The 12328-nt window shown below is 33.7% G+C and overlaps 1 protein-coding gene across 7 annotated transcripts in view; it reads left to right on the top strand.

Annotated features, from left to right (window-relative positions):
- Positions 1–12328, top strand: part of AKAP6 (A-kinase anchoring protein 6) — a 288472-nt gene that overhangs the window by 69317 nt on the left and 206827 nt on the right. For 6 of the 7 annotated variants that reach the window (XM_039351877.1, XM_039351874.1, XM_039351875.1 and 3 more), the window contains 2 exons: positions 5331–5582; positions 9927–11732. In XM_039351877.1, coding sequence (XP_039207811.1) covers positions 5331–5582; positions 9927–11732 — 2058 coding nt within the window. Of the gene's footprint in view, positions 1–1431; positions 1597–5330; positions 5583–9926; positions 11733–12328 lie in introns of all 7 variants that reach the window. The other variant, XM_039351878.1, reaches the window with a different exon arrangement.

Raw genomic sequence — 12328 nt, 5'->3', positions numbered from 1 at the left:
TAATGAAATGTTTGGAAACCAACCCCCAAGCTTGGAGAACGAACCTTCGTCCTCATCCTAAACCCGAGCTATTGATATTCGCCACTATTGCAAACAATTATAATGTTAAATAAAATTAATTAAGGCAGACATGCTTAAAAATATGTTTTGCATGTAAGCATATCTTATGAAATGTGTAAGTCTCTATTTTTTGCAGAAGATTTAAAGATTAGGAACATAAAGCCATACATTTACTTGCGACACTCTTATACTATAATTACGAAGTCCTGGAACTTGTTATTTTCTATTAGATTTTGTATGCTGTATATGGCTCCATTGTTGAAATAACTAAAAAACAAAACAAAACCCCAACCCTCCATTAGAACTTATTTTTTAAAAAACATGTTATTAAAAACAAATAGACCTGAGTAGATATTATGAATCCATATTTTCATTCCTGAAGATAAGACCGTTGAATTCACTTGGAGTAACTTCCAAGTAAATAGAGTTTGTCAGTGTTCAAGCTTTTGTTGGAACAGTATTTATATACTAGAGTTTTTTGACGTTGGCACAAGGTTTGTCTGATAGATAGTAGCAGCTGTAAATTATTGGTTCAGCTGTTACCTAGACTGGGTTAAGTGAATAGTTGGTACAATAGAGGAGGCAGGCTTTAATGTATTGAGAAATTCCATAGCTCTAAGTGGTTCTGTATAAACTACAGCTCAAAATTAAATCCATAGTTTTGTAAACTTGTGCTTGATAAATTATGTTTTAAAAAACAAAACAATTTTGTTTACTCAGGCAACTGGTATAAAGCGGGCATAATTTTTTTAGCAAAGGAAGTATTTTTCAGTCCTGGGATTACTATCTGATTGCTGGATTTTGAACAGAAGATAACAACATGGGGACAGAATTTCTGCTAATGATTGATGGCTAGATTTCTTAAACCACGTTTTATTTAAAAAAATAAAATTAGAGGTCAAAATTAGTAATATAGTTTGTTCATTTTTCTTTGCATAAACCTAGTTTTGTGCTCTGTATACCACATGAGGATTTACTTGTTATTTACATGAAAACCTAATTCTAATTTTCTAAGCTTCAATCTTGAAGATTTAATACACAATGGCAGTAAGAGTTGTCTGTCTTGCCTAATCTACCTTCCTAATTGCCCAATAATATCTGATAATCCTTCCATTGTTGTTTACTTGCTAAGATTCCATTCCTGCTTTGTCTGTCATGCTGTCATGATCTGTGCCATCCTTATCTACTCTGCAGGAAACTGATGTTCTTCACCTGCAGTGGGTTGGAAACCAACCAACATTGTTTTCTTTATATTATGCTTTATGACTTAGTATGATGCATGAACTAAAACAACCAAAACCAACACTAAATAAACTAAGTGATAGTGCCATGTATGAATCTATTCAGACAGCAAACCTCCCTTTTTCACAGCTGGAATTATGTAAGCTACATTACCTTATGAAAAGAACAACTGAAACATGTTGAAGAAAGGAAATCAGCAACTGGAGAAGGAACGCGTTCGAGAGACGAACGTGAGCGTTTGAATATTGGATGCCCTCTGTGATCCTAGACCATCTTTCTGGGGATCTGCAGATAGTAAGCAGATTCCTGCTGTTCATATAAATCCAGGTTATATCAAAAATCAAGACAATATATCTTATTAATATTAATATATTATTATAGTTAGGAATGTTCAAAAGTCATGTATCAAATGAGTAAGGTTTATTGAGGTGGCTCCATTGTTATTGATATCCCTTTACCCAGTGCTTTTTTTCTTAAAAAAAAAAAAAAAGTGCCAGAACTCACACATGTCCTACAACCCGCCTTGCCTACCCTCCAAGGTTCCATCCCAAAAAGGTGCCAGAACTCCGTTCTGGGCATTCTATGAGAAAAAAAGCCCTGCCTTTACCCATTATTAATCTTTTTAGTTGCATTTTTATAATTTTGAAAATGTTTTTAATAATTGTTATTTGTGTACTGTTGTTTTTTAACTTGGTTGTACTCAACCCAGAGTCACTTGTTTTGTGAGATGGGTAACTATATCAATTTGAAAAATAAATAAATAATAAAATAAAGAAAACAGCAACCAATTGAAACAATCAATGTAATTTTTATAATAGTCTGTAGGCCTGACATTGGTACAATCTGTATGTAGAGACAAAGGAGAGGAATATCACCTCTAATTGGAAATCATATTTCAGAACAGCCAAGATGTTTATGAATAAACAGCAGCTTTATCTTCTAGAACTCCTCTTCCATCTAGTCTCTAATAACTTCCAGATACTGATTCAAGACTTCTATAGAATCAGCAATTTGGCCTAGACACATAGGCCAAATTGAATACCATTTACATATCGATAGTATCTCAACCCAAATTAGTGAATGACATATATTAGCAGAGATCTATTATGCACTGTGCCCTACAATATACCATGTCCAGTCAAAGGCTTTATTGCTTTTCCCCGTGACTTACATCTGGAAACCCCACTTAGATTGAAGTTAAACCATTGAAAATCTGTGGTCTGTTCTTCCAAGCATCAAAGGCAATTTTTCTATAAAACATTTTTTAATCAGTTGTCTGATCTGGAGTATCCCATGGGTCAAATTAGGAGATATAGTAAATGTATTATATTTAACCCAAAAGAGTCTACTTAACTAAAGGTACTAATGTATATACAAATATTCCAAAAATATCCCATAGGTCAAATTAGCTGAAAAAAAAAATCAAAACACATTTTCCAGAAACAATATGCTTATTACATTTAATCCAAAAGAGTCCAAGGAACCAAAGATATTATATGCAAATATTCCAAAATGTCCCAAAAAGAGAATGTGCAGTAAGTGAAGATGTCCAAGAGTTGGTCAAATGAAACAACAGCCCCATCTTGAACTGAGAATAGCAATATCACTGAAATTGAAAAACTTGATTCAAATTTACAAAACAGTGTGCTGAATTCTTAGCTTTTTTCCATAAACACACATTTCCAGACATACACGTTTTCATGCAAAATATAAAATATGGGAATTATACTCATTTTATCATTGTTATCGACACCAAAGAATAAGGTTTAATGACTCTATATCTATCGATGCCAGAGAAATGACTTATATATCATATTCATATTCAGTGTAATCATTTGAGAAATAGGTCTAAAATAATTTGATACAAATACCTAAATAATTGATATATTCAATACATATGTAAACATGATATTTATTAATATGAATAAACAAGTCCTTATTGTTTCAAAGAAACTAACATCCTTTTTTATTTGTTATTGAAATATTAAATTTGGTAGCATACACATAAATGATCTAAGTAACACTGCTCTTGTTTGGCTGAGACAAATTAATGTACAAGGCCTCAGTTAAGAAAATGAAGATGTTCACAAATATAAAAAAATAGAACAGTGATACTTTGTAAATTTTTACATATGACATATGATGCAAATATGGCTTGTGTTGGGTGCAGGACTTACCTAGAGGGAAGATTTAGAAGGTGTTTAATTTTTCGATAGAGGATCAGAGCCAGAAGAAAAGGTCATTGAACAGAAATATAATTAGTTCTTAACATATAATCTAAAAACACTACATTCTGTCATTGTTAATGAACTATTTAGATATCTTGACAGTGCATATTCCTCCATATTATCATTCTAGTTATTGTAATTATCCTGTCTTGATATTATTATTAGCTGTTTTGCTTGTTACAGAGCTCAATCTCAGCAGCCAATCTTTAGCATTGGATGTCATAAAATTGGAAGTAATCAGAATAAATTTATATCAGAATCATGTAAGCTTTCTTTCTTTTTTTTTATTGAAAATTTTTAGGTTTTACAAAAAGAAAAGATTCCCCTCCCCCACACCCTCCCACCCCTCCCCTACCCTCCCCCAATCTTCCCAGAGCTGAATACAGGCTTAATTAAAAAAAATTTAAAAGAATCTTGAAACACTTATAAACCATAAACAAATCTAAATACGTTAATTAAACAAATTATAAAATAATTAACAACAATATATAAAAAAAATACAAGAAGAAAGAAAAGAAAAAACAGAAAAAGAAAAAATTAAAAAATAAAAATAAAAGAAAATATCTAAGAAATATCTTAAACTTTAATTATGAATTATTCAAAAACTAAGTAATATTTTTTTATATCCAACTTATATTGTATGAAATCTATCCATCTTTTCCATACCAGGAGATACTTCTCCTGCGATTGATCTTTCAAGAAAGCCGAAATCTTTGCCATTTCCGCCAAATAAGAAACTTTAAAAAACCATTCTTGCAATGTAGGCAAAGATTCCTTCTTCCAACATTGCCCTACTAACAACCTGGCCGCTGTAATTAAATTTAACATCAATATAATCTCTTTACTGTCACAATCAGAAACAATACCTAACAAAAACAATTGTGGGGTAAATTTTATCCTTCTTCTGAAAATTCTTTGAATATTCCACCATATTTTAATCCAAAAAGCTTTTATATTTTTACATAACCACCAGATATGGTAATATGTAGCATCCAAACATCCACATCTCCAACATTTAGGCTGCAAGTCAGGATACATACGAGACATTTTTTGTGGATCAAGGTGCCATCTGTAAAACATTTTATAAAAGTTTTCCCTTAAATTTTGGGCTTGTGTAAATTTAACATTCCTCACCCAAATAATCTCCCAGGTATCTAATAAAACCGGTTCTTCAAAATTTTGTGCCCATTTAACCATACATAATCATGTAAGCTTTCTTATATACAGTGTGCTATTTTTTTCTAAAAAAGAATACCAATTTTTGAAAAACAACAATAGTATTATTTACTAAAGGATTATAATTATATTTACAATGCTTAAAGCATCTTTCACTGCTATTAGAATCAATCAGTTCTCATTAACATAACTACCTATATACGCATTTTAAAAGAGATGGTATACTATTTCCAGTTTTTTAGGGCAGATCACAGCTTTTAAAACATAATGTGCTTAGAGTTCACATATTAATTTATTTATTAATTTATTAGTTTATGCCAGTTATTCTCTCTAGTACAATCTACAATTAGTGCAAAAGATAACAATTTTCCTGAAATTCATAAAACATCAAAATGAGCTTTTGATCTAATGTGCATATTAAGTCACTACCAATGTGTGCATGCATATTAAGTGACTACCAGTGTGTTTGTGTGCTTGTGTGCATCATCTTTATACCTTTTTATATAGCTTTTATATTGAATTAAATAGGCCTTTTCACTTGTGTGTGTAAGCATATACAGTTATGAATGAATGAATGAATTTGAAATAGTTGTGGATAATATTTTCTTTTCTCTGTTGTCACAGGACATATGTGAAGATATCTCTGATCATGTTGAACAGATCCATGCTCTTCTAGAGACTGAATTTTCCCTGAAACTTCTATCTTACTCAGTCAATGTAATTGTTGATATCCACACGGTACAGTTTCTTTGGCATCAGCTTCGAGTTTCTGTCCTGGTTCTGAGGGAGAGAATTCTTCAGGGACTGCAAGATGCCAATGGAAATTACACCAGGCAAACTGATATTTTGCAAGCTTTTACAGAAGAAACAAAAGAGGTATGGCCAATAAATATAAGAAATTTCTTTCTGAATTCTAAATCCTAGAATTGTTTGCCTACTGAGGCCTCTATTAAAGCAAGTATATTAGTTTGCAGCAGAATCTTCTGGGTTTAGGCTAGTTTTGAGCTAACTCCAGTATCAGTCCATTTTAATAAAGCAAAAAATTGACACTACAGTATAGTCCTTCCTTCAGAGTGACTGATCCAGCTGAAATGAAATATATTTTATTTGATGTGGCTGTTTCAGAGATAACTGTAGAGCTAAAAGCAAAAAGCTATTGTAACCTTAAGCTCTAAAGATAGCTAAGTGCATTGCTTATTCCCTACGAATAACATAGAGGTAGATACATCAATCATAATGATTCCCTTAATGGAAGCTTACAGGTTCACATTAACAATACTGTTAAGGGAATGTATTAACCCACAAGTAATATTTTCCCCATGATTACACAAATATGCACACATTCATTACAGGCAAGATTTTCTTGAAACTTGAACAACCTCTGTCATAAATCTCATTTAAGTTGTAATTTATTCAAAAGTGGAATATCTTTCACATACATTCTTGCTTTCCAGTCCTATGGATAGACATTATTCTGGAGTATTTAGATTCTGCCCTATTTCACTAGTTCCATAAATTTTTTTTCCACCAAAAAGCAAATTTTGAGCTATTCCTACGAACAGTTGAAAAATCATAATATCAGTGTAAAGACAGCTAGAATCGCATTGTTACATAAGACTTTTATAAATCTGGTCCTTTAATTTAAAATACTGTTATTATTTTTGTCAGCATATACACATCAGCTCCTGCATACCCAGGGCACAGTGCTCTTTTGAGGACTCACACAGACATATACACAGAATCAGACAGACACACAAACACAGACACAGAGACACACCCACACACAAACTCTTTTCTTCTTAGGCCATCTTATGTCAGTATGTTTTCAAAATAATGGCCCTACCATAGGGAAAAAGAGAAACATTGTTATGATGGCTTGAAAAGGGGTATAATAGACCTTTAAAAAAACTGCAATGAGGGTAATCAAAATAATCTGGAAACTCAAACATCTGCTCTATGAGAAAAGACTGTAATGTTCAGGTCTCTTTAATTTGAAAAAAAAAATCAGTTCAAGAGGAACAAAAATTGAGGTGTATAAAATAAGAAAGGATAACATTCTCTGTCTCTGGAAGCACTGGAGTGAAATGGTCCAAATGCTGATTAGATGAAGATTTAATACAAATAAAAGGTAGCACATCTTCACATAAAGCATAATCAGCTTGCAGAAATAATTGCCCCTTGGTGTGATGATAGCTGCTAATTTGGATATGTGTACAAAGGTCAGATTTATCTAAGGCTGTTTGATGTGAAGACTTGATACTTTCTCTAGGTTAGCAGGCATATGCAGGGGAACAACTGCAGAAGATAGGTGTCTCCTTTTTATGCTAGTAAGCACCCAATTTCATTTGGTTGGCCATTGTGAGAAACAATACAGAATTAAAGTCACCTTAGCCTAAAATATCATAACTTCTTATGTTCTTAATTCTTGGGATTATATATGAATGGATGAGTTTTTAGTTCCTTGAGTGCACAATGCTTATCTAATGGATCACTACAAATTACAAACACTAAATCATGTATTTAAATGGACATTGCCTTCTAAGCCTCTCCATCAAAGACCTATGCATGACAGTGTAACAGTTTCTTAAAATACTGAGCACTGTTGTAGAAATGCTTGGAAATTAATTCACTAAATATAATGTCTTTCACTTTTTCCTGTTCTGGCTCTGACAGACCAATATTCTATAGGGACTGTAAGATGACAGTGGAACTTAATGCCAATGCTTCATGATGGCTTCATAATGGGTCACCTTCATCTTACCTTCTGTCAATTAATTGAAGAGATAAATATGGGCAGAACAATCTAATGCTTCATAAGCCTGAAGCAAGATATTTAGACTTTTTCATAGTATGGAATAGAAGGATCTTGTAATTTAACAGGGTTTAGATTCCTAAACAGGGTACTGAATTTAATCTGAATTTTACTCCAATTTTCAGTCAAAAACTCATTTCTTTGTGTGTTACTAGATACTTCATTTACTCACAGCAATTCAGAACTTGCTGTTTAGAAATTGAATATAAATTGTCAGCACAGACAATCTGCACAAACCTAAATTTTGGCTTCACAAACTCTCACTTGATTTAAATTATACATGGGTTAATTTACAAAGAATGTATCAGTACTGTTGGCTTGGTTCTTTTTCATAGTTTTTTCAGAAACTGATCAGAAGAGAGTGGTTGATTCTGAAACTGAATCCATTCCTCTCCCACGTGCAGTTCCTGTTGGTATCTGCCTCAGACCCACCATTTCTTTAGATCTAATTTTGACTGAAATTCCAATTCACTGTTGTAAATAAATGAGTTCCATAACCATAGTTTCAGAGGAAGAAACTTTGATCTACATTATCAAATGAATGACTAAATGACTAAAATTTGATTTTACATTCCAAAGCTATTCTCCAAGCACTATTATATATGTTTGTGCATTAAAGACTTTGGACCTAACCCCCAAATGATAAAATATGGGCCAATGCCTCACCTGACCTATGCCTTTGACTTTCAAGATCTTGCACTGCATTCCTGGGGGTGCCACACTTTTTTTCCTGAGTGTCTTGGAAGCAGCAAATGTCATATTTGGGGACATGCTGTAAATATGAATTCCAGTGGTCAGTAGAATTACATTTAAAATGGCTTTGTGTTGCCCGTTTACCATTATGCTGCAGTTTTCCTATCTTATCATGATCTCAGCCATCACATATTCATTTTTAAATGCTACACAATTGAGGGACTGTCATATCTCCTCCCTTTCATTTGTCAGTCATTCATAACACACATTAAACTGATCCACTTTTAAAAACACATTAAACTGATCCACTTTTAAAAACAATCAGTCCTCATTATCTGTAGCTCACAAACAAAATCCTTCAGCCAATAATTTTTTAGTCTGTTCTGTCAAATTTCAGAAATAGATTTCATAGATCTGCTGCAGGTGATAAGTACTAGAATAAGGAGAGCTTGTTCCTTGCTTGCTTCACAGGGCTACACGCAGAGCAAAACCAGGTCAGGAAAGTGTTACAGGATCCAAGTCATGGCACGTATCAGGAGAACAACTATTTCACTCTCAACCTTGATGCTCTTTAGGTTTGCAGTATAACAAAAGAAAAGCAAAAACAAATTGGAAATGCAATACAATATTTGTCTCCACTATTACTCCAGAAACATATTTTAACCAGGGGAATTTTGATGTGAAAATGTAGGGAATACAATATTTCTCTCCAACCTTCTATATTTCTATCTTAATGTATTTTATACTGCTAAAACTTAAAAAAAATCAACATATTTGTTTAATAATCATAATGTCCTCGCATGCCTTTGATCTGAACATGAATTAGGAACTATCCTAAAAATTATACAAATCTATTATGGCAATTGCATAACAATATAAACTAACAAAAATAATGGCATGTGATCTATTATAATTCCAAATTTATTTTTATGCAATTTTATAGAAATTTTAGAATATTTACATTGCTTTGATTACAGTCTTTAAAAATTTAAACTGGTGACAAGAGAGTATTAGATTAAAGTTAAAACATTTTTATCCACATCTATTAGACATTTTTTTAAAATATTCATTTAGAAATTAAAGGCTCATTCAAGAATTCTTCCAGTTTTAAGCTCATGTTCCTGGCCTAAAGAAGGATAAAAAACAGAAAATAGAAGCTTATCTTTTTGCTTAATTAAGTGGCAACTGAATAATACAAAATGAGATTTTTTAAAATACTATGAAATAAATCAAAAGATTGTAATATTCAATATATGTAAATAAGGAAAAATAAAGAAATGTCCTGACTATCTCCAGTTGTAAGGATATACAACCAATCCATGTTATATATTGAATTCTGAACAAATTAATTATTATTTTGTATTCCTTGCATGATAGTAATAAATAAGAATAATATAATAAAATGCCATCAGGGACTGACTTTAATGCATATGGCTCCATTAAACATTGGTTCATGAACTTTTTGCCATTCGCATTCCATTCAGTGTTACCCAGGCATAGCACATCACTTCTACACCAATTATTTAAAGCTGACAACAATTGGACAATCTCTTCTATTATTGCATTCTTCATTATTGAATTAATGTTACCTGTTTTCAGTGAAATCTATAAAACAATGTGATAATTTTATGATCAGTATGAATTTGCAAGGTTTAGCATTATAGATTTTAAAAATCATAAGCACAACTGTTTTTCCTCTTTTGATTTTTTTACAGGACCGTCTTGATTCTTTAACAGAAGTGGATGACTCAGGACAGCTAACTATCAAATGCTCTCAAAATTATTTATCCCTAGACTGTGGAATTACTGCCTTTGAACTGTCTGACTACAGCCCGAGTGAGGATTTGCTTGGTGCTCTTGGGGACATGACTTCCGGTCCAGCTAAAATAACATCCTTTGAGTCTTGGAGCTGTAGTGAAATGGACAAAGCCTTTCCAGAACTTACTAGAAATGTGGGATTACTGGCTGCAGCAACAGATTCAGGTGCTTCCAAATGCATTGAAAGTATTAATACAAAAGAAATCCACTTACCCTTGTCAATAGATCAGCTGCAGGGGGAAGGCCAAAGTTGCAAAGAATCATCAACTATATCTGCTGAACTTTCACTCACTCGTCTTTTTGAGCACTTACCCTTTTGTAAAGTAGCTTCTGAGGATTCGGCTGTCTCATTTGGCCACAAGAAGGTCGTAGAAACAATAAAACAGGAGCCAAACCCAGTGCCCGCCAGTGGTGCAAAAGCCGATCATCACCCTCACAGTGAAAACTCAACTCCCAAGAGATCGATACAAGATGGTTGTGACTACAATGAGGATTCACCCACACAACCCACCTTGCCCAAGAGGGGTTTGTTTCTCAAAGAAGACATATTTAAAACAGATATTGTAGTCGATGATATAAAAAATCGGTTCTCTTTGATTAAGACAGAGATCAGTAAGAGTACACCTTCACTGCTAGAGCCACCAGACCGATCCAAGCTTTGCCTAGCACTACAAACAGCATACAATAATTGTCCTTCTGCTATAAGTCAGTCGTGTGATTGTTTACACAACATAAGTGAGCTCAAGTTTGCAATTCAAAATCATTTCAGAGAAAAGTCTATGGCTTTAGGTAAGTCAAGTGACAGTGCTAGAAGGCAGAAGCTGAAGTGCAAGAAGTCACATGACATTCCTGAGGAGGTGGCATCCTGCAGGATTTCTGAAATGGTATCAAATACTGCGCCAACCAATCAGATGAACAAAAGAGGAGTTCTGGCTTTACAAAATGGAATCTCTTCTGGCAGCATGCAATCCATAGAAGGGACAGAAAGTGATACGACATCAACCTCTTCTGAGCCTTATAAGCAAGAAGAACGGAATGGTCAGTCTGGCAGTGAAAGAGAACCATCTGGTTCACCCACTCATAGCCAAGTCAGCAGCTTTTCAGCTGGATCAGATCCTGCTATATCTCCCTTCCCTCTTCTTCAAAGAAACAAGAGTGAAAAGACCCACTCATCTTCAGCAAATAATGCCAGCACAGAGGGTAAAATAGGTGATGCCTGGTATGGCTCTGATGAATACTTAGCTCTCCCATCACATCTCAAACAGACAGAAGTACTAGCTTTGAAATTAGAAAATTTGACAAAATTGCTTCCACAGAAATCTCCAGGAGAAACTATTCAAAATATTGATGACTGGGAACTATCTGAAATGAATTCAGACTCAGAGCCTTACCCAAACTATCAGGTCAAAAAGAAGCACAAAAGATTAGGTAGAATTTCACCAAGCTCTTCAAGTGACATCATATCCTCAGTAGGAGACAGCATTGAATCAGGCCCTCTTAGTGATATCCTTTCTGACGAAGAACTTTGCACATCCTCATCTAGCATGAAAAGGTACCTAGAAGATACGCCACGAAAGCCATCAATATGTCAGGCTTCTGATAAAAATGAAATGACTTTCACAAAGAAATCAGCTTTAATACAGCAGCTGATGGAAGATATACAACACCAAGAGAATAATGAAATTGTATGGAAAAAAATGGAGGTAAGTAGGAAACTGATGATGTGGATAGACCTTTATCTTCTAATCAATATATGGCAGCACAAAGAGGAAATTTACAAAATATACTGATGCAACCGAAGTACTACTTGAAATGTTAAAGCAGCCACATCATGCAAAAGATTTGACATCACTGTTTTGAAGGCTTTCCCATACGTGTGCATAACTGCTTCACGTTGCTGGTGGACCCAGAAGTGTTATCTAGTCATACACACATAAACACACAGTTGGGGAAAGACTTTGAAACCAGTGTGTCAAATCCTTCGATATACTCTTTGGCTTTAATGCTTTGAGGAGGGTATCTGTTCTGTTTTGCTTTGCAAAATATCTCTTTTAAAAGTTTGGTACTGTCCTAATGTTCATGAGTTGAGCAGGAAGGCAAGGTCAATAAGGTATGAGAGATGAATTATATATTTTTTGCATTAAGTTTGTGTGTGTTCAGTCATAAGTCCATTCAATCACTTCTTCTGTATCAATGTTCAAGAGGGGGCTTTCTGGGGGGAATGGAATCTATATGAAAAATCATATTTAATCTATATGTCTTTTTATATGCATTATATGCTATATGCATTGTGGTAAAT

This window comes from Crotalus tigris, unplaced genomic scaffold, assembly GCF_016545835.1.
Source record: "Crotalus tigris isolate CLP2741 ecotype Arizona unplaced genomic scaffold, ASM1654583v1 scf7180000018371.15429387391:27106975, whole genome shotgun sequence".
NCBI lineage: Eukaryota > Metazoa > Chordata > Lepidosauria > Squamata > Viperidae > Crotalus > Crotalus tigris.
Note: the sequence above shows the minus strand (reverse complement) of the source record. Positions and strands in the feature narration are given on the sequence as shown.